General features: G+C 50.4%; 2 protein-coding genes across 7 annotated transcripts; one reads left to right on the top strand and one right to left on the bottom strand.

The window, feature by feature from the left end:
- Positions 1 to 1,188: 1,188 nt before the first annotated feature.
- Positions 1,189 to 15,348, top strand: HMGA1 (high mobility group AT-hook 1). 3 transcript variants are annotated; one of them, XM_078155417.1, is made up of 7 exons: positions 1,189 to 1,334; positions 1,998 to 2,135; positions 3,544 to 3,590; positions 6,700 to 6,849; positions 10,728 to 10,811; positions 12,261 to 12,311; positions 13,844 to 15,348. In XM_078155417.1, the coding sequence occupies exons 4-7, from the start codon at positions 6,748 to 6,750 to the stop codon at positions 13,895 to 13,897; spliced, it is 291 nt and encodes a 96-aa protein (XP_078011543.1). In that variant the 5' UTR covers positions 1,189 to 1,334; positions 1,998 to 2,135; positions 3,544 to 3,590; positions 6,700 to 6,747; the 3' UTR covers positions 13,898 to 15,348. The 3 variants fall into 3 exon arrangements, with proteins under 3 accessions (XP_078011543.1, XP_020855161.1, XP_020855162.1); XM_020999502.2 differs by lacking the exon at positions 3,544 to 3,590 and having other exon boundaries at positions 1,191 to 1,334; XM_020999503.2 differs by lacking the exons at positions 1,189 to 1,334; positions 3,544 to 3,590 and adding an exon at positions 1,573 to 1,677.
- Positions 15,349 to 15,637: 289 nt separating this feature from the next.
- On the bottom strand, positions 15,638 to 19,265 carry SMIM29 (small integral membrane protein 29). 4 transcript variants are annotated; one of them, XM_078155416.1, is made up of 6 exons: positions 19,157 to 19,253; positions 17,551 to 17,566; positions 17,255 to 17,452; positions 17,049 to 17,074; positions 16,390 to 16,495; positions 15,638 to 16,150 (listed from the first exon to the last, which is right to left on the bottom strand). In XM_078155416.1, the coding sequence occupies exons 3-6, from the start codon at positions 17,363 to 17,365 to the stop codon at positions 16,085 to 16,087; spliced, it is 309 nt and encodes a 102-aa protein (XP_078011542.1). In that variant the 5' UTR covers positions 17,366 to 17,452; positions 17,551 to 17,566; positions 19,157 to 19,253; the 3' UTR covers positions 15,638 to 16,084. The 4 variants fall into 4 exon arrangements, with proteins under 4 accessions (XP_078011542.1, XP_020855158.1, XP_020855159.1 ...); XM_020999499.2 differs by lacking the exon at positions 17,551 to 17,566 and having other exon boundaries at positions 19,157 to 19,265; XM_020999500.2 differs by lacking the exon at positions 17,551 to 17,566 and having other exon boundaries at positions 16,390 to 16,456; positions 19,157 to 19,265.
- Between the last annotated feature and the right edge of the window lie 755 nt (positions 19,266 to 20,020).

Raw genomic sequence — 20,020 nt, 5'->3', positions numbered from 1 at the left:
GGACCGGATCCTCACTATCACTCTTGGTTTAGGGGTTTCCGAGTTTTTCTTCCTTGGAACTTTTTTTTTTCCTGAAGGGAAAGGGCCAGGGAATGAATGACACGGGAAGGAAGAAATAAAGAAAAAAACAGATGAGTCACAGTGGAGTGTGTCACGAGCCCCGCATTGCTCTACCCCTCATCACGGGTGGTAGTGTGAGGATTTCTTCAGGAATTCAGTGGCCCAAAGGTTTGGGAGGAGTTGAAGCCGCCATCTCTCCTCTCCAGGTCTGTCCCATTCGCTGCAAGTGACTTTCTACTTCCTCCTTCTTTCCATCCTCAAAGTGTGTCCGCCTCCCGTTTTTATGGGTTTGGGAGAGGATACAGATGGGAGTGGGGCACAAGGAACCCCAGAAAAATCGAAACAATCGCTAGATCACCTGCCCAAAGGGCATTCCCTGGTTTACATTTTAGCCAAACGTTCTAATTGTTCCCCTAACAGGCTGTGCCTTGATTACAGGCCATTAGTGTCCATTAATAAATTACAGTTTGATTTCACACACGTTTTAATTCAAACCGTCTCGCATTTCACCAGTCAGCCAAACTTTGGTCAACCCTTTCACAAGTAGACAAGGAATAAAGCCCCTAGACAACCTAACTTAGTTTAGGGAAGTGGAGTACTTTATAAGGAGAAAAATCATAAATTGGCTAATTGTTTTTTCTTTCTCTTATTGGGTCCATGCTAACTAACAGGTGTTTTCAGGGTTTAGTCCTAACACTCTGCATGCACCTACTCGGGGGGCACCAGGACTAAGCCCGTGTGTACATACCTGTACACCCCCCCCCTCCCCGCCACATACTTCGGATCGTCCCACCCAAGTTGCCCCACCTCCACAGCAGAATTTGAGGTTTGTTTTGGTTTTTTTCTTAGAATAAAGCTAGAAGAGACCCTACACACGATTTAGTCCAAGTCCCTCTTTTCACGCATGAGGAAACTGGGTCCCACAGAGGTTACGTTGACTTCCTCTAAGTCCTACAGCCGATAAAAGGCAGAGAAGACCTCCTGGCTGCAAGCCTGGCGCCCTTTTCACTACACCACCCCGGCCTCTCCAGCTCACAACTGCCCCTAACAAACAAGAAAAGAGACCCCTAGTTTCACCAAAGGAAACTGGGAGGGGGAGGGGAAAAGGGGGAGGGGAAAAGGAAAGAGACTATCCAATCGGGCATGTGCGTCCCTCCCCAAGAACCACAACCCCAGGGCTTCTTCGAACAGTGCGTAGTAACGCACTTCCACCTCCAGACCCCACACTCGACCACGCGCCTTCAGCCCCCAACCCCAGGACCACGTGGAGACAGGTACTAAGAAACCCGCCATGCCCCGAACCGGCCCCCCTCTCCCGAAACCTGATCCCTCAGGCCCACACTTACCCACCCCTCTCACCCCACCCCCATCCGCGCCCACCTAGCACGATAGCCCGAGGCCGCCTTTTTAAATCCCCCAGCTCATTTGCATGGCCCCTCCCCCTGCGGTGACACAGCCTCCGCGCGGGCCAGCCCCCGGGCCGCCCCCCCCCACACTGCCCCCCCCCCCGCTTGCCCCCGGTCTCTCTTTTTAAGCTCTCCTGAGCCGGGGCTGCGCTTCTCTAATTGGGAGTGTGAGCCGGGGCTATTTCTGGAGCTGGCGCCACTCCAAGAGGGCGTGAGTTCGCGGCTGCTGCTCGGGCGGTTTTCTACCTTTTTTTTTCCCTCCTTCTCCCCCCCTTTCCTTCTCCCCACCCACCACCCTTTAAATAATTTCTATTTATTTGTGGGGGGGGAATGCACGGGCCGGCCCCGGCTTCCTGCTTCTTGCCTTGATTTTTAAAAAATTTATATTTATTTGTCCCCCCCTTTCCCTCCCCCCACCCCTTCTGCACTGCCCCCCCCCGAATGTGACACATAAATACCCCGCGGGGGCCTGGGCGGCGGAGCACGCGGCCGGCGGTCTCTGAGCGCTTCTCTCCTCTCTCTCGGTTTCAGATCCGCATTTGCAACAAGCGGCGGCGGCGGCGGCGGCGGCGAGGAGCCCGAGCAGGGAAGCTTAGCGAGGTCATTCGCTCGCAGTCCGCGTTGCTCCCCCGCAACCCGGAGCTACGCACCCAAGCCGGCCCGCTGCCGGTGAGTGCCTGCGGCTTCGGGGAGGCCGCCGATGGAGGGGAGGGGAAGGGAAGGAAGGGGGGCGGGGGGCGCCGCCGCCGCCGCCGCGCGTGAAGGGGAGGGGGGCGGGAAGCGCGCGCGCTGCCGGCTTTATTCCCAGGCTCCCGGGCTGCGCGAGCGGCCGCCGAGGTGGGGGGGACCGTATTCGAACGGGGGGTTCCTCTTAGCAGCCCCCTCCCCGGTCTCAGAGGCGGAAACCCGGGGATTGGCGTGTGAGGTTTGGGGGGGGAGGGGACTCGCGCGCCCGCAGGTAGCCCCCCGGGAAAGAGAGACGCCGGGTTTGGTTCTTTTGGCCTCCCCCACTCCCAGCTTTCACCGCCCTCTCTGCATGGAGGCTTTATAATAATAAGGGTATGGGCTGCTCTTTGCAGAGGATCGGAGCCCACCCGGACCTGGTGCTGGAGGTGCGGGGGGGAGGTGCTTGGGTTGCAAGGGCACGAGGGAGAAGCTGGGGCTGGGAGGGGGAGAGAGTGGGCACGTGCGTCGGGTTCGTGCCCATCCCCCCACGGGAGCTGAAGGAAAGGAAAGTCAAGGTAGTGAAGGAGGAAGAGGAGGAGGAGTGGGTGCCCCTACCCCCAGTTTGCGACCCTCCCCCCAGGAGGCGGGGCTCCTTTTGGGTAAATGGGGCTTAAGCCGAGCCAGCCCCACCCCTCCTGGAGACTAGAGCCGGCGGCTTGCTGCTCTTCTCACCCCAGGCTCGGCCAGGCCAGCCTTCCCGCCCCCACAAACAGGTTTCTCAGCTTTGTTGGGCCCTGTTGGAACTAGTCCTTTTGGCACCCCATGTTTTATTGGGGGTGGTGGTGTGAAGGGGCACTCGCCCCCGACACTCAGCCATTGTTTCCCCTTTCACCCCTAAAGGGACGGGAACCCCCTGCTAGAGTGGGGTGTAGAGAGGCTGGCTGGTAGGCATTGGGGGGTGGGGAAGTGCTCCGTAGTCACTAACTCAGTGGGAAACAGAAGGCTGCGAATGAGGTTCCCCCAAAAGCTTTGGAGGCTGGCCCGCCTGGCCTGCCTGCCGGGTTGTGGATGGCCTGGTTTCTGCACAAGCTCAGCTTCCTTGGGGAGGAGAGGTGTGTAAGTCTCCCACCCAGGTAGTGTGATTCCACCAGTGAAAGGGAAGTGAAGGGAAATCACATCTGTGGCTTTCAGCAAGCCACTCTTTCCCTTCCCACCTCTCACCCAACCTGGACCTTCGTTTCCCCATTAGTAAAAGTGCAGGAGTTAGATAGGCTTTATAGGGAAGGTCCATTCCAAAGGGCTCCAAAGTCGTCCGAGACTTCTAGGTGGAACGACTTAATTTATCTCGTCAAAAAATTGGATCTCCTTTTAGTTAGGCCATTCATTTTAATTTGATTCTCCGTTCTCCCAGGAAGTAGAAACACACAGCTTTGTCTGAGTTTAGAAGGAGCAACTGAGGTGGGTATTAGAGAATGGGTCTCAAAGGTTTTTCAGGTATGACTAAGCAGGAAGATACTTAGGGCTGGGTTCCCCATCCCTTACCTCACCCCCCCACCCCCAAACCTCCTATCCCAGAACAAGCAGGTGTTTGTGCTCAGAGTTGACTTGAAAGGATGACTGAGTGAATTGCAGTTCCTGGCTGGGAACTTGGGGGAGGGACAGGGCAGATGGTCCAGATTTCATATGAGTTGGGCTCTCATTTAGCTGATTAATTTTGTTTAGTTTTTAACGGAAACCTGTGGTGTAATATAAGATTCTAATCACTGTCTAATTACAAAGCAGGATAAATCACCAAACAACCTTGTTTAAAAGTATCTCAAAATCTGAAATGTTATAAAATAGGATAATTACCAATAGGGCAGAGACCTGCTGTAGAGAGAATTTCCCCAGGGCAAAAGGATGAGGGGGCTTCAGAATCCATTGAGATTTGTTTACAAAACATGTTTTGTTTTAAAATCTGCGTACATATGAGTATGTACTGGAAAAACTATTTTTAAAAAACTACTTAAAAACACAACAAAAAAATTAAAGTTTCAAGACTTGTAGTTTCTTTAGGTTACTGGCATATAGAATTAAAGAACATGTGGTCCAGTAGGAGGAGGGCTTGTTAAGGACAAACCTGGATTCAGATCCTGCCTCTTGTCATTCACCTGTATGACTTTGGTCAAGCCATTAAACTCTCTGTTTCTCATATACAGACCAATATCCCTTTCAGCTTTAAGTCTGTTTCTCTTATTTCCCCCCCTTCAGTCATCTTATTTGATTCTCGATGTGATGCTCCAGGAATAAGCATTTGCAAGTTTTTATTTATCCCCATTTTGTAGATGAAGGAAAACTGATTCCCATTGAAGTGATGGGTTGGGTGTTCAGGGGAAAAATGTGTGGAATTTGGAGCAAGTGAATCTGAGCCTTTCCTGAAAGATTAATCCTGGACAGACAAAAGATCAGGGAGTCCAAACTCCAAGGTTCTACTCTCTCAAGAGACTGGAGTGCCTTACTATGACTGTGATCAATGGTCATTTTAACCTTGCTCTTCCCATCTGTAACTTGGGAATAATAATAATAATAACTTAGAATGGGGTGATACCCATGGAATTCATATTTTAATCTGGGAAGGAGAGATTCCAATCTCTCATAGGAACCATGCTTCCTCTCTTCAAGGTTCCAAGTACAAGGGTGGGCAACCTTCGGCCTCGAGGCCACATGTGGACTTCTAAGTCCTTGGGTGAAGCCTTTTGCCCGAGTCCAAGTTTTACAGAACAAATCCTTTTATTAAGGGAATTTGTTCTAAGAAATTTGAATTCAGTCAGAGGGCCACACTTGAGGATCTAGAGAGCTATGCAGGTTCCCTACCCCTGTTCTAGGATTACATTAAGGAATAGGGGAGATGGTGAAGTAAACTAGTAGATGGCTCATCTCTGAGTCAGGAAGACTAGTTCATGCCTTACATCTGACAAATACTGGCTTTGTGACCCTAAACAAGTCACTTTACCTCAGCTTCTTAACACCCTCAGCAATTCTCTAAGATCTGCATTAGTGGAAGGAATTTCCTCATCTAGGGGTTACCTGTGCCAGTGAAATCGAAGGCTGGGCTCCTGTCTCCCTCCCTTATAGGCTTCACAGCAACCCTGTGAGGTGGTTAGTAGTAGGCTGTTATCCCCGGTTTACAGATAGGGCCTGAGGCTTGGAATGGAAGTGATTTATCATTAGGTGAGCGAGCTTCTGGTTGGGCCTCCCTCGTACAGTACAGTGCTCCTCTCGCTGTCTGGTTGTGAAATGCTTCACCTTTTTGCAGCAAGAAAAATCTCAGGTTTAATGTTTGGAAGACTTTTCTGACTGAAGGTGACTCAGTTCTCTTAACTTTGAGAAAAGTTAAGAGGATGCTTTAAAAGAATGATCTGGCAGGTAGGCAAATGGGATAGACTGGATTACCTAGAACCGGGTTTCTAGAACTTTCTGGGAGTTTTAAGTCTCCAACTATTCCCTCCTGGGTACACAAAAGGTATGTTTGGACCTTTGATCTTCTTTTGGAGATAGCAAGGTAGGGAAGGGATGGGAGGGTGAAGGAAACCGAAAAGGAGGAAGCATAGATCTTTCAGTCTCTTGAGTTGGGAGGGGAAAAGAATAAACATTTATATAGCAACTGCTAGGCTGAGAGCTTTACAAATATTATCTCTTTTGATCCTGACAATAAACCTGCCAGATAGGTGCTGTTATTATTGCCCTTTTACACTTGAGGAAACAGACAAACAGGTTAAGTGACTTGCCCAGGGTCGCACAAGTGGTAGGTATGTCTCTGAGGCTGGATTCAAACTTGGGTCGTCTTGATTGTAGGCCCTGAGCTTTGTCTATATGTGTGACCTAGCTGGCCCTGAATACTCAAATGTTCAGTGGCTGAAGCTAGACTGGAACCCAGGATCATAGATACCAGCCCCCTTATTTAACAGATGTGGAAACTGAGGCCAGGGAAATTAGGTAGCTTCCCTGAGGTCACATAAGGCATAGTGGTAAGTCCTGTGTTCTCTACAAATATGCCCCATCCTCATGGTGGTATCTCCTTTATTTAGTGCCTCAGTTTCTTTTCTGTGAAACAGGTTTGGCAGAGGAAGGGAGGGTCCTAAGTGATGTTTGTGGTGCTAAGCACAGTCTGTGCTCTCAGCTACCTTCCCTCCTCTCCCAAACTTTGCTCCTGGGCTAGGGCATCTGGGTGGGTCCCTACCTGGAAAAGCCAAGTTGGTAGGCGGTCTGTGCCTCCACTTCTGCCCTGGGCCCTGTGGGGGTGGCAGAAGCTGGGGTTAGGACAAAGAGCCTTTTTGAGCTGGGGAGATAAGACACAGATTAACTCCATCCTGTCTGGCCCCCACCACAGCTCGGATAGCAGACGCTGCTGGGGGAGGAGGGGAGGAATCAGCTTGGGTTGGAGCCAGGGAATTCCATCCTTAGGACAGAGGGAGGGAGAGTGGGAATGTCTTGGTGCTTCGGGGAGGGAGGAACAAGAGAATGGTGGCAGGTGGCTACAAAAAGAATTTTTAATTTTTTTTTTTTAATGATTCTCTCCCCTACTCAGAACACCATCCCCCTACCCTTTATCAACTCTCATTAGAGAAGGAGGAGGATGAGTGAATCTAGTTCGAAGTCCAGCCAGCCTCTAGCCTCTAAACAGGAGAAAGACGGGTCTGAGAAGAGAGGGCGGGGCCGACCCCGGAAACAACCCCCGGTAAGTGCATGTCTGAAAGCATCAGCAACCCCCAACCTGTCCTGTCCTTTACCCCAACCCCCCACCACTTCTTGAGTTCTAGGGGTGTTCAAATAAGGGCAGAAGGCAATAGGTCAAATGCTTTTATTTCACCCCTCTGTTAATACAAAGATCACTGGGTTGGGAATCAGGGGACCAGATTCGAATCTAGCCTTCCTACTTAATTAGTTTTCAGCGTTTGAAAAGTGATTGCCCCTCTTGGAACCCCACCTGTAAAATAGTCACTAAATCCTGCAATGTATAAATCTTATTATATGACTATGAAGACTTAGGTTAACAATTTTCTGTTGGGCCTGAGAATGAGTACCTAGTGGTGCTTCATTTTAACCTTCTGGATAACTGTGGGAAGTAAATTTGAAATACCAGGAAAATTGGAGCAGGGGAAGGAAGGAAGGCCAGTAGGGAGATAGACTTTATCTTCTCCTCCCTCCCATCTGGTGTCTTTGGTCATCTTCTTGGGGAAGGGAAAGAACACAGTACTGAGGAGGTGGGGTATCCTAGCTTCCATCCTTGAGCTAAACTTAACACACAGGATTGTATCAGCCAGGAGAGTGTGGAAGTACGCTACCAGCAGACCAGGTTTCTGCTCCCATAGACCCTTTGCTAGCTGTGTAACCCCAAGCAAATCACTGACGCTGCAGGCCTTCTTTTTCCCATTTGTAACAATGAAGGGTTGGAACATAGTATCAGTATTCTCCCTCTCTGCCACAACTCCCCCAGCCCTACCCTTTGTGTGGGGAGAGGAGAGAAAACATTTTCTGTTGCTCTGTTATAATCCTTCGGGGAAAGAAGATAAGTAAGTGATGAGAACCCTGTAAGCATCAGTATGATGTGTTGGGGGCAGTGGGGAACTTTCACCAAGCAGGGAACGAGTGAGCGTTTGTCCTTGGGATGGATCCCAGGTGGCTTGTAGCTACAGGCCAAGTAATGCAATACCCAGTCATTCCCCTTTGCCCACAAGCCTCTTTCTGGCCCACCTCAGCCAGAAGGAAGGAGGGTGACCACTGGGATGGTTAGGTTTGGAGGTGACAGGGAGAGAAGCCATGGCAGCAAGGTGTTACAGTGGATAGAGTGCTAAGCCTAGAGTCGGGAAGACCTGAGTTTACATCTGGCCTCAGAACTTTTTTTTTAACATTCATTTTTTTTATATTGTTGATTTATTAAAATACTTAATGTAAAATATTACGTAAGTTTTATTGACCTAGGTATTTTATTTTAAAATTTCTTCTTTTGATTTATCAACAATCACTTCCATAAGATTTTGAGGTTGTTTTTTTTTTTTTAAGTGAGGCAGTCAGATTAAGCGACTTGCCCAGGGTCATACAGCTAGTAAGTATCAAGTGTTTGGTCTGAGGTCAGATTTGAACTCAGGTCCTCTTGACTTCAGGGCGGGTGCTCTATCCACTGCGCCACCTAGCTGCCCCAATTTTTTCTCTTCCCTTCCCACCTCCCTCCCCAAGACAGTGCTCAATCTGCTATAGGCTTTCTATATATATTCCTGTTAAACATATTTTCACATTAGTCATGTTGTAAAGAAGAATTAGAACCAATAGGAAGAACCATAAAAAGAGGCAACAAAACAGAAGAGATAAAAAGAGCAAACAGTATGCTTTGATCTGCATTCTGACTCCATAGTTCTTTCTCTGGATGTGGATAGCATTTTCCATCACAAGGCCTTTGGAGATGTCTTAGATCCTTGCATTGCTAAAAAGAGCTAAGTCTATCAGAGTTAGTCATTACACAGTGTGCCTACTTACTGTGTACAACATTCTCCTGGTTCTGCTCACTTCACTCAGCATCAGTCCATACAAGTCTTTCCAAGTTTTTCTGAAGTCTGCCTGCTCATCATTTCTTATAATACCATAGTATTTCATTACATTCGTATCCCACAACTAACTGGTTCAGCCATTCCCCATTCGATGGCATCCCCTCAATTTCCCATTCTTTTGCCACCACGGAAAGAGTTGCTATAAATATTTTTTGTAAGTGTGGGTCCTTTCCCCCTTTTTATGATCTCTTTGAGATACAGCCCTGGAAGTGCTATTGCTGGATCAAAGGGTGTGCACATGTTTATAGCCCTTTGGGCACAGTTCCAAATTGCTCCCCAGAATGGTTGGATCATTTCACAACTCCACCAACAATTCATTAGTGTTTCAATTTTCCCACACCTTCTCCAACATTTATCATTTTCCTGTTTTGTCACGTTGGCCAATCTGATAGGTGTGATGCGGGGGCCTCAAACATTTACTAGCTGTGTGACCCTGGGCAAGTCTCTTAATCTCTGTTTGCCTCAGTGTCTTCATTTGTAAAATGTAAATAATAGCACATATGTTTCAGGGTTGTTATGAGGACCAAATGAGATATCTGTAAAGCACTTGACACATAGTAGGTGCTATATTAATAAATGCTAGCTGTTACCAGAATGTGCTGAATCGACTGAGTGGCGAGTCTTGCAGCTATAATCTGGTGGATGATGTCCAAGCCCTTTAAGCATCTGCTGGTAAACTTAAACACTGAAACCCCTTTGTGGGATGGATTATGAAGGAAGTAAAGAGGGCCTCAGGTGAGGAAACTTCTGCTACCCTCTCTGTTCCTAATCTGGAGCTGGGAAGACTTTGCTTGATTTTGGGTATACCCAAGGAACCTTTGGAACCCATCAGTAAAATGGAGATACAGGCCCATCGTCCACAATCCTTGCTCACTGTTTCCCAGGGTCATTGGATGAGTGATGGATGTGAAATCTTTCAAGGGATAGTTGCTAGATGAGAGAAAAGATTTGTGTGGGGGCAGAAGGGAAGAAAGGGTCAGCTCAGTGTTCCCCATCCCTGGGAGGCTGACTTGCGTGGTCTGCCCTGATTGGGGAGATAGGCCACTCTTTGCTCCCCTTCCCCCTTGAGCATCCTTTCTATCTGCCACTCCCCTCCAAAGCAGACTATCCCGGTGGTCACCTTCCTTCTTGTGACTGGCTGCTTTAGGGCAGAGGAATGGGTGTTGAATTACTTGGACCGTAGCTATAAACAGCCCAGGTGACTGAAGAAACCATAGCTGGGACGCCTTTCCCTCATTGTCCATGCATCATTCATGAGTTTTTTATTTCTCTTTGGCTTATGAAAATTTCAACAGCAAAGGTAGGGGCCTCCAGGGTGGGGTCTTAGGCTTCGCTTTCTTTCCGGGGGGAGGTAGTTTGGCAGAGCCCCAGTGGTGGAAGTAACTTTTCCTTCTGGCTCTCCCCCCCTCCCCTGCCCCCAAGTTAAATTTATCCTTCCCTACCTTTTTACCTTTATCACTCTTTTCCCCACCGGGGACTGATAGGGAAAGGTGTGAGGGAACAGCTGGAGTATGTGTACAGGGGGCGGGGGGGCAATAGAATGGAATCAGAAAGAAGGGAACCTAGGCCCCAGGCAGAGAGCAGGTCTGGAGGGTTTTTTTAAATGGTCTTTTTGCCCTAAGAAAAAGCACTGAGGAAGAATGGTATCCCAATGTATAGCTAATGGATCGGAGGCCTAGAAAGTTGTCATAATTGCCCTTCAAAGACCTTGGACCTTATAGGGTCAAGGGGTAATAACCATGCTTGGAATTTGCTTCCCATTCTTCGTGATGCAAAGGGAAGAGTGAGTAGTAGTTGGGTGACTTTAGTCAAATCCATCCCACTTTATCAGTAAAATGGGTTCAGTAACTCTCTACCTAACTGCAGTTCTTGTAAGGAAAGAAATTTGTGACTTTCAAGAGGCTCACGTGACGCAATCATTTATTTGATGGGTGAGAGACGCCTGCCTCATCCCCTCTGTTTCGGCCTCCCACTATTTCCTTCTCCCTGCCCCATCTTGTCTTCCCTCCAGAAGGAACCCAGTGAGGCACCAACTCCCAAGAGACCTCGAGGCAGACCGAAGGGGAGTAAGAACAAGGGGGCTGCCAAAGGCCGGGTGAGTTCCTGGGGGTGTGGAGGAGAAAAGGTTTCCTCCATTCAGGCAGCCATTTTGGTCTCAGGGGGCAGAGATTAGGAGAAAGTTGAGGGGTTTTCCTCAGCAGAATTTGGAAAACATATTAAGACCCAGTGATGACTTATTGGAGGTAGGAGGAGAGCTGCTGGAGGCAAAGTGTGTGTATGTGTATACATAGACAGGCAAGGTTTATGCAGATGTATAGATGTATGTATATATAGGCAGCGCTCTGTGTATGAAAAGATCTGTGGAAAGGATGGCTCTTGGATGTGTCTTCATATGACTGATCCTTCCCATAGATGTCTGGTGGGCTTGGGAGATTGGGGGTGTGTTGTGTCCTCAGCATCAACCAAGCATAGCAACCTGTTTTGGGGGTGAGGATACAGTGGCAGGTTTGGGAGTGGCTCAGAGAATAGAGCTGGGGGCCGTGAGTCAAGAAGACTTGAGTTCAAGCGTGACCCAGAGCAGGTCACTTATTCTCTGACCTCAGTTTCCTTTTTTGTAAAATGGTGATAACTAATACCACCTCCCTCTCTCCTAAGGTGGTTGTAGGATCAAATGACGATAATTGTAAAGAGCCTAGCGCTGTGTCTGGCTGCACAGTGAGAGCTATATAAACATACGCTATTAGTAGTGAGAAAGGACACTGAATTTCCAGCCAGAAGACTTGAGGCTCCCAGCTCTGTTACTTGCTGTGTGACTTTGTTGCACGTGTGCCTTGGTTTCCTCGTTTGCAAAATGAGAAATCAAAGAATACTTGTGTTTTTATCTCACAGGGGTATTTGTGGTCTAAAGAATGAAAAACATTTTAAAGAGGATCTGCTATAGCCTAGTGCTTTATAAAATCTTTTATAAAAGTTTTAAAAAGCAAAAATGATTTATTGCTTAGGGTTGGAGAGGAAAGAAATTGGTGTTGGCCAGAGGGGCTTTGGTCCCCTTCTGATTCTCCTGGCCTTGGGGAGAATGGGAAATGATTCATCTGGGGTATAGGGGGGAAGGGGAGGAGGTGTGTTCCATTCATCCCCCAGGAAATTCTGTTATTGAGGGGGTGGTGAAGGAAGAGGAGGGACAGCTAGAGAAAGGGCCAACATATGATGGCTTCTTTGAGAAGCTGTTTTTGCCTTAGTTATTTATTTATTTATTTATTTTGAGGGCTCGACTCATATCCTCTTGAGTCATGGGTGGAAGAGGCTCAGGTCTCTGGTGGGAGGAAAAAGGAGTGAGGGGGTGTGGATATGTGGTGTAGTAGGGTGTGTGTGTGTGTATAGAAGGTCTAGTGTTGGAGGGTAAATCACACCTAGCCTGGGACAGATGTCAAGAGTTCTGGGTTGTCCTGTAGAGATGGGATCAGTGCACCACACCTGTGGGAGAAAATGAGAGCCTTTGCTTCCTTTTTTAAACCTATTTAATTCCGGGTCTGTTCCCCTCTAGAAAACTACCACTGCACCAGGGAGGAAACCAAGAGGTAGACCCAAAAAGCTGGTAAGTACAAGAGGTGCTCGTGTGAGAGCATGAGAGGGGAGACTGCGCTCTGGGGTAGACTGGGCACTGGCTTCTACTTCTGGGATCTGGCTTGGTCAAGGAAAAAGCCTGGAGGAAGGGAGAAGGATGCTGCTAGAAATCTCAAGTATCAGTGCCCTGAACACAGTGTCTCCTTCCTCCTTCCAGTCTTTCTTTTCTCTTTTTTCCTACTCTTCCTATATTCCTCCCAAGGAAATTTCATCCACTAAAAATCCCAATTCCCCCTCCAAGGACTACCTACTCTAGACCAATAGAATTGGGGAAGCAGTAACAGGGGTACCGTGGTTACTGGTGTCAAAGTTGGGGACCTCTTGGTGAGGAGAAGCTGCCCAGGGTAGGCTCCTGATGAACTGCAAGGTGGTGGTTAGCCTGAAGCCAGGTATTAGTCTCATAAGCAGCGGTGTACGGTAACCGTTTTCCTTCCCCTCCTCCTCCTCTCACTCACCCCCTCTACCCTGTGCTACTACCAGTGGCTTTCTGTCTTCAGCCAAACCAGTCCCCCTCCCCTGGGGTGGGGGGTGGAAGAAGAGAAACAGCATCTGGCAGACCTCCAGGAGTGAGTAACAGGAAGCAACTTGTTTTGGAGTCTCTGCCTGGCATGGGGGCCGCCCTGGGTCCATGCGGTGTCCCCGAATTCCCACCCTGTGAGTGTGCTCCAGAACTCACTTCCCTTTCCTCCACCAAGGTCAGCTCTCGGCCAGCTCCTGCTCTCGAGTACTCTGGGGATCTTGTTTAGACCCTGTGGGGACTTTCTGGGCCGGCCAGGGTCCCCTGGAGAGACCAGGGGCAGGACTCCCGGGGCCCGGAGAGATAGGGAACAAAGGGTAGAGCTGTCCTGGTGGCTCACTCACCTCATCTATTCCTGCTCTGCCACGACTGCCCACCAAGGGCATGGGTTCCCCCTGCCCTCTGTCTCCTTTTGCGCTTGCTTTTCCTAGCATTCTCTCGCCAAGGAGGAGACTTGCTCTGAGCTTAGGCCAGTTACTTCCTTCCCCCCCCCTTTTGAATTCCCCTCCCCCACTGTAGTGGAGAGGAAAGAATGCTTTGGGGGGTGGGGGAAAGACAGCCAGGCTGCTGTGGGAGCCAGCAGGGCTTGGGGAGGGGAGGAAGCAAGTGGAGGGAGCTCTGTTTTCCCTTTAAATTCCTCCTCATTTTATGAATGAAACCGGGCAGCAAGAGTGCTGAGTCACCCACACACTCAGCCCTGAGTCATCCCAACCCTAGAGCACTTGTATGTGGGGGGAGACTGGGCGTGCGTGCGTGTGTGTGTGTGTGTGTTGGGGGGGTGGTAGTCTGGGCCCCCCCTTCCTGATGTGTCCCGCCCTGTGGGTTCTGGGGCTGGGGGTGGGCCCTTCCCGAGGAGGAAGTGGAGACAGGGAGGGGGAGCTAGCTGGTGTATGTGGGTTTCTGTGGGGGCTTGGTCTCCCTCTGCCCTTCCCACACAGACAACCCCCTCTCATCCTTCTACAACTAGTAGCTTCCCTTCTGTGCAGGAGAAAGAAGAGGAAGAAGGGATCTCCCAGGAGTCTTCAGAGGAGGAGCAGTGACCAAGTCTGCTTATATCTCGCTACCTCATTCCCCTTGATGACGATGACAACAGCAGCGGCCCTTTCGTTCTGGGACTAGACAGAAAAATGTTGATCTTTAAGCCCCCATTTTTCTTCCCCCACCTTTCCTTTCCCTCAATCTGTCCTTCCTGGTTTTACTGGTCAGAGAAATGATAGCTCTACCTGGGAAAAATGCCTCCCCATTCACACATTGGACGTATTCACACCGACCCAGGCCACCCCATATGGGATTGTGCTGGGTGGGGTGGAGCAGACAGCAGGTGGTTGAGCCTCCCTCCCCCCATCTCCCACATCCATCCATCCACCCATCCATAGACACACCCATCCTTTCCCAGGATTGGGATTTCTTTTGTATTTCTCCTTTCCCGGACAGAGCTAACCTTTTAACTTGGCTGCCAACACCTGTTTCTTTGTCTCTGCCCCTCTTGGAATGGGACCAGGGTTCTGTTTTCCCATCTCCCCCTTCCCCCACTCCAACTCAAAAGGGTTTGAGAGAGAAGGACAGATGTGTGAATATCTTGATCCTAAGAACTCTGCTTCAGTTGACTTCTGTTTGGGGATATTCTGTACCCCACCACCCCTTCTTTCTACCTTCTACTCAGTCAAGATTGGTCCCAAGGGTGGAGATGGGAGCCGACTTTTCGCTGGTAGTAGAAGGGGGGGTGGTCCAATACCCACCCCTTTCCCCCTCCACACACTGGCATTTCCTGAGTATCAAACTGGAATGGGGCTGGGCTGGAGCCTAGGGTGTCAGGCACTAATTGAGAAGTAGCTAAGGGGAAGGGAGAGGGTCTGATTCATCTGTTTCCTTGCTGCTCAGGAGATCTAGGGAGAAGGGGGGGACTTGACAATCCTATTAAATTCCCCCAATCCTGGGCTAGCCTTCCTTGGCCCTTGATTTTTGCCTTTGGAATGCATGTTTTGCAAGGATTTTTCCTCCCAGCCCCCCCTAATCCCTCCTTTCAGAATGCCATCCCCTTCCCCCTAGGAGCTGGTCACATCTTCCCTCCGGTCACAATCTACCTCTGAACACATTTTGTTGGTTTTCTTTTTTTAAATGGTTTTGTTCTTACATTCTGTGGCTTCCAGACTCAGCCACGCAGTTTTGTTGGTTGTCACGTTCACCTGCCCTCTACTCCTCTTCTATCTCGACCCTGCTCATCCTCCCCAAATCATCACAAAGGAGGGCTTGGGGAGATGGTGGACGCCAGGCCTAGTTTACTAAAAAGTGACATTGTTTGGGGAGGTGGGCCCCAGGGGAGCTGCCGAACCCCACTTCTATCAGTCCCTCCTTTGGTAATCTTCAAGTTGGGAGGGTTAAGGGAAGGAGGCCCAGCCGAAGTGGGAGAAGGGGTGGTCCCAGACTGTTGTGAGGCCCCCCACTCTGGTTTCCTATTTGCAGTTACTTGAATAAAAATTAATTCCTTTTTTTTCTGGACAAACAGTCTCATTAGAGGGGATATACAGACACAGCCATATGTCCCAAGGCTGAATGAAAAATTTGATTTCTGAGGGAAAGGAGAGCAACATCCTTAACTGATAGTGTGTAGGGGCTTAAACAGCATACTTCTATATGTTCTTGGGCCAGTTTTACAGCTGGCTCCAGGTCCCAAAAAGAGGACTGTTTATTTGGGGCTTTCACATCACTAGCAAAGAACACGTCAGGAGGGGAGTAGAAGTGCTCTCTCCTTAGCCAGAGCTATCTTGGTTACACTCCCGTCCACAAAACATTTTATTTACAAAATCTATGTACACTGTATAATATAAACAAAGCCCTCCCTAGGAAACCACAACCCAGCACCTGACAGTAGCAAGGGCAAAGTTGAGCATGCTGGACATCTCGGGAGGGGGAGGAATACAACATAAGTCGGGGTAATTCCTGTCCCCTCCTCTCCACCTTTAGGATTTGCCAAAAGATGCTTGGGGCAAGTACCCAGATGAAAAAAGCAAGACAGATGGGGTTCTAGCCCCTGCCTAGGGTCTAGAAAAGGACAGCTGTCCCAGCCAGCAGGTCAATAAAGAATGATTACTGTGTGTCCTATTTGTGGGGTGAGGGAGGCTCTTCAGTGGGAGATAACAAAAATGAGCAATTCTGGACTCCTGTAACAGGTAAAAAGGTGTCCCTTCCAGTGGGGTCAGGGCTTGGTGGGGGCCTGCTTCCTTAGTTTATGTCTTCACATCCAAAAGGGGCATCCGTTTGTGCTGGTAACTACTGTGCCAGCCATGGACCACCTGTAAGGGGGGAAAAGATAGCCTGAAAAGTCCTCTCCCCACCTTGTACAACCCTGAATCCCAAGTCCTAGCATGGCAAGTGGGTAGGTGTGAACCAACCTCCCCAACCCATCAGGGAAGTATTAACCCTGGTTCCACCTCCTTTCACCAGCCCAGGATATCCAGATGACCAAAATGATCCCTATTCAAAGATGTTCAGAATCCCAACCAAATTGGCCTGGAAGGGTTGAATCACTCACCTTGGGATCCCCCACCTCACATAGCAATTCCTGCTCAGCTTCATGCAACTCTTCTGCTGGGTCATAGCTGTACATGGGCAGTAGATGGTGCCGGAGCCTGTCCACCCTGGGAAGGAAGGGGGTCCCCCAATTTCCCTCTTCCCATTCCTCAGGCCTCAAAACATACTGAAAAGCTGCAATATACTGTCTACTGGCTGGGAAACTAGCAGATGGTAATGGAGCCTGTTCACCCCAGAAAGGAAGGGGGGTCTCCTAATTTCCCTCTTCCCATTCCTCAGACCAAGTGGCTTTATGCACCAAAACAGACATTGAGAACCTATGACGTAAAATATACTTTCACCCCAGGCCAGCAATTTAAGGTTTGCAAAACACTTCATACATCTGATCTTTACAATAACCCTATGAGGTAGGTGTGCTGACAGATGGGGAAACTGAGGCACAGAGCAGCTAAGTGTGGCCTAGTGCCACACCGCCATTAACTGCCTAAGGCATCATCTGAACACCAGTCCTGCTGGCCCCATTTCCAGTATTGTGTCCAGTGCGCCACCTAGCTGCCCAACTGGGGAGGTCCCTAGTCCGAAGTAGAATCACCTCCCCTGCTTCTCTCCCATTCCACTGGAAAGAGCTGCTGCCTTCCCTTCACCTAGACCAGCACTTACCTTTTCTTCTTCTGGATGTACATCATCTGCAATAAAGAAAAAGCACACTGAGTGGGAGTAGAGGGGCACTAGGTAGAAAAAGAATCTCTCCTCTGCCCGCCACCAACTTCCGTCCCCAACCATGAGATCCTTCCACCACCCTATGGAAGAGCCTTTGGGGTAAAGGGAGGTGCAGGGAGGGATAAAGGTAGGGCTTCTCTCCTTACCACAGCCACCACCACCCCCACTAGGGTGATGAGGAAGAAGGGGCCAAGCACATAGCCCACCATGGAGTCACTGGTAGCCCTGGGGGCACTCGGTGCTGTAGTGTTACTCATCACACCAGTAGCCAGGGCAGAGGCAGGAACAGCAGGGAAGAGCCGTCAGCATGGGGCACTTCGGGAGGGACACCTCCACTTGGGTCCCTGGGGTCAGGAGCACAAAAGTTCTCCATTTCACTCAGGGTGGGATTCAAACCTCGAACCCCTCCAGGAGGCTGACCTGGACCTTGCCCTTCCCCTACCTGAGGCCTCAGGACACTGTACAAGAACAATAATAATATTAACTCATTTCTATAGGGCTTTCAGGTTTACAAAGTACATTTCTCACAACAGCACTAAGAGGCAGGAAGGCGGAAAGGTAGGATTTTAAAATAAGGGCAAATAGCAAAATTTCCCTTTTTAAAAAAAGGAAACTGAGGCCCAGAAAGAGGAGTGACTTGCCCGAGGGCCACAAAGCTAGTAAGTGGCAAGACATTCAAACCCAGGTGTCTCTCCTCATTTCAGATACAATTCATATTGTCAGACACCTGTGATCCACCAACGAAAGGTACTACACCTGGGTTCAAATCCCCTCCCTGTGGCCTCAAGCAAGTCATAACCTCCTTTCCTCGGGCCTGTGTTCTTATCTTTTAAATGAAAAAGTTGGACTCATTGATGTCTAAGGTCCTTTCCACTTCTTAAAATATTTCATCTTTGTTTCATCACCCACTTCAGACTCTTAATTCAAGGCAACAGATATTTATTAAGCACCTACTGTGTGGCAGGTTCTATACTAAAGTGCTGGGTTGGAATCAGTCCCAGCAGAGAGAGGGGAAGTCCTAACTCACAAGAGGTGTTGTAACCCACCTGACTATGCACCCTTTCCATTCTCTACCCTCTGGGACCAAGGCCAGACTGGGCTCTAGAGGATATGTGACCACACCCAGAGGCTCCATTTCCAAGAAGTGCACCAATAACTAACTCAGGGCAGACCTAGCGGGCCCCACCCACCCTCCATCCCAAGGAGGGTAGGCAAGATGTGACACACCCTTCATCCCTATCCCCTCACTCTTTAAACATGGTTTCAAAAGATCCCTTCCAGTTTTACAATGCCCTATGCCCATCCCCAGACTCAGGTCTGGGCAAGGCCAGGAAGAGGCTCCATAGCCTCAACCTTTCCAATCCCCAAAATGCACAAGAGCAGGGACTGAAATTTGGGGCGGGCACAGAGCAGAGAAGGGATGATGTCACCATCTGGTGACACCTCCAAGTCCTTCCCATCATCTCCGGAGGGCCAGTAGCACCCTTCGTTTGGCACGAGGTTGGGAGACCTGGGCAGTGAGGGGAGGGACTTGGGGGTGGGCAGCATCAACCTGACCCTGCCCCAAGTTCTGAAGATCCTGAGGATGCCGGGACCAAGTGACATCACACTGGGATGGGGGCAACTCGGACCCAAGCAGTCAGGCTCCCAGGGCCACTCCAAGAAGCAACCCACCCCACCCCAACGAGTCTCCGCTGGTCAAGGTGTCTGGGACTGGCCCCCCATATTTATCAGGCCCAGCCCACACATTCCCGCCTCCCCAGCTCGTGCACACGCCCAGCTTGGTCCTGGGGAACCCCCGGGCATCCTTTGCCCCAGAGCCACTTCCCTCAAAGAGCACCTGCTCAGCTTCCCCCACCTCCCGCAACCCAAGCGCCTCCGGATTCTCCAGGGCCCGGGTAGGAGCAAAACGGGGTGCGGTGTTCCTGGGGAGTTCCTGGGAGGGGCGGGGGGGACAGCTGCCTCTTGCCAGCTAGGCCTCTGCACTCTGGGGCACGGACGCCGTGCCCGCACTCTGCAGCCCCCCGGGCACTGCCAAACGGCCTTACCTCCCGTGGCTGCGGCCCCAGCTTACGCGGCCTCCGCAAGGCTGCAAGCAAGGACCCCCCCGCCCCCCACCCCGGAAGCGGCCAGAGCAGCGAGTGACGCTAGGGGCCCGGGAAAACGGGCGGGGCCCAGGAGCCAGAGAGCAGCCAATCCGGAGGGGAGGTGGTGGGCGGGGCCGGAGAGGTAAAAAGCTCGGTCAGCCCCAAATGGCAGGATGGGCGGAGTCCCCGAGCCGCCAATTACAAAGAAGAGAGGGAGGGGGCGGGACCAATTTGCTCAGGGAGGACGGAAGCGGAGGGCGCGGCCGGGAGCCGTAGGGGCCAGAGCGAGGCGTCAGGGGGCAGCAGAGGGCTGCAGAGCCGGGGAGGGTTAGGGGAGGGTCAAGGAGGGAGGGAGGAAGAAAGGGAAGAGGGAGAAGAGAAACCTATTTTCCCAGCATCCTTTGAGGGTGGCAAAGAAAATGGAGAAGCTACGGCGACCTTCCCCTGCTGTTTCTATGATCCCCCGCATGCACCCCTAGAAATCATAGTGGCTCAGAAGCCCTGGGGAAAGAGAGGGAACCCCACCGAATCATTCCCCACCCCCACCCCTAGTACTTCCTGATGGCTAACCTAAATCCCCCCGGGCTGTAGCAGCTCCCAAGGTCTATTCGTCCCTTAATCTGTCCTTTGGGGATCCAGGAGATCCTAGGATTCCCAAATCCATAGACCAAGCCCTTTGGGATTCGGAGAGACACCCTTACCCATTCCCCATAGGCTTAGGAAGGACTTGGGAGCAGGTCCAGGAAGAGCCGCAGACTAATTAGCTCTTTCCATCTGCTACACCCAGGAAGGAGAGAGGGCAAGGCAAAGAATGAAAATAATAGC

Source organism: Phascolarctos cinereus, unplaced genomic scaffold (assembly GCF_003287225.1).
Source record: "Phascolarctos cinereus isolate Bilbo 61053 unplaced genomic scaffold, phaCin_HiC Scaffold_5;HRSCAF=322, whole genome shotgun sequence".
Taxonomy (NCBI): domain Eukaryota; kingdom Metazoa; phylum Chordata; class Mammalia; order Diprotodontia; family Phascolarctidae; genus Phascolarctos; species Phascolarctos cinereus.
Note: the sequence above shows the minus strand (reverse complement) of the source record. Positions and strands in the feature narration are given on the sequence as shown.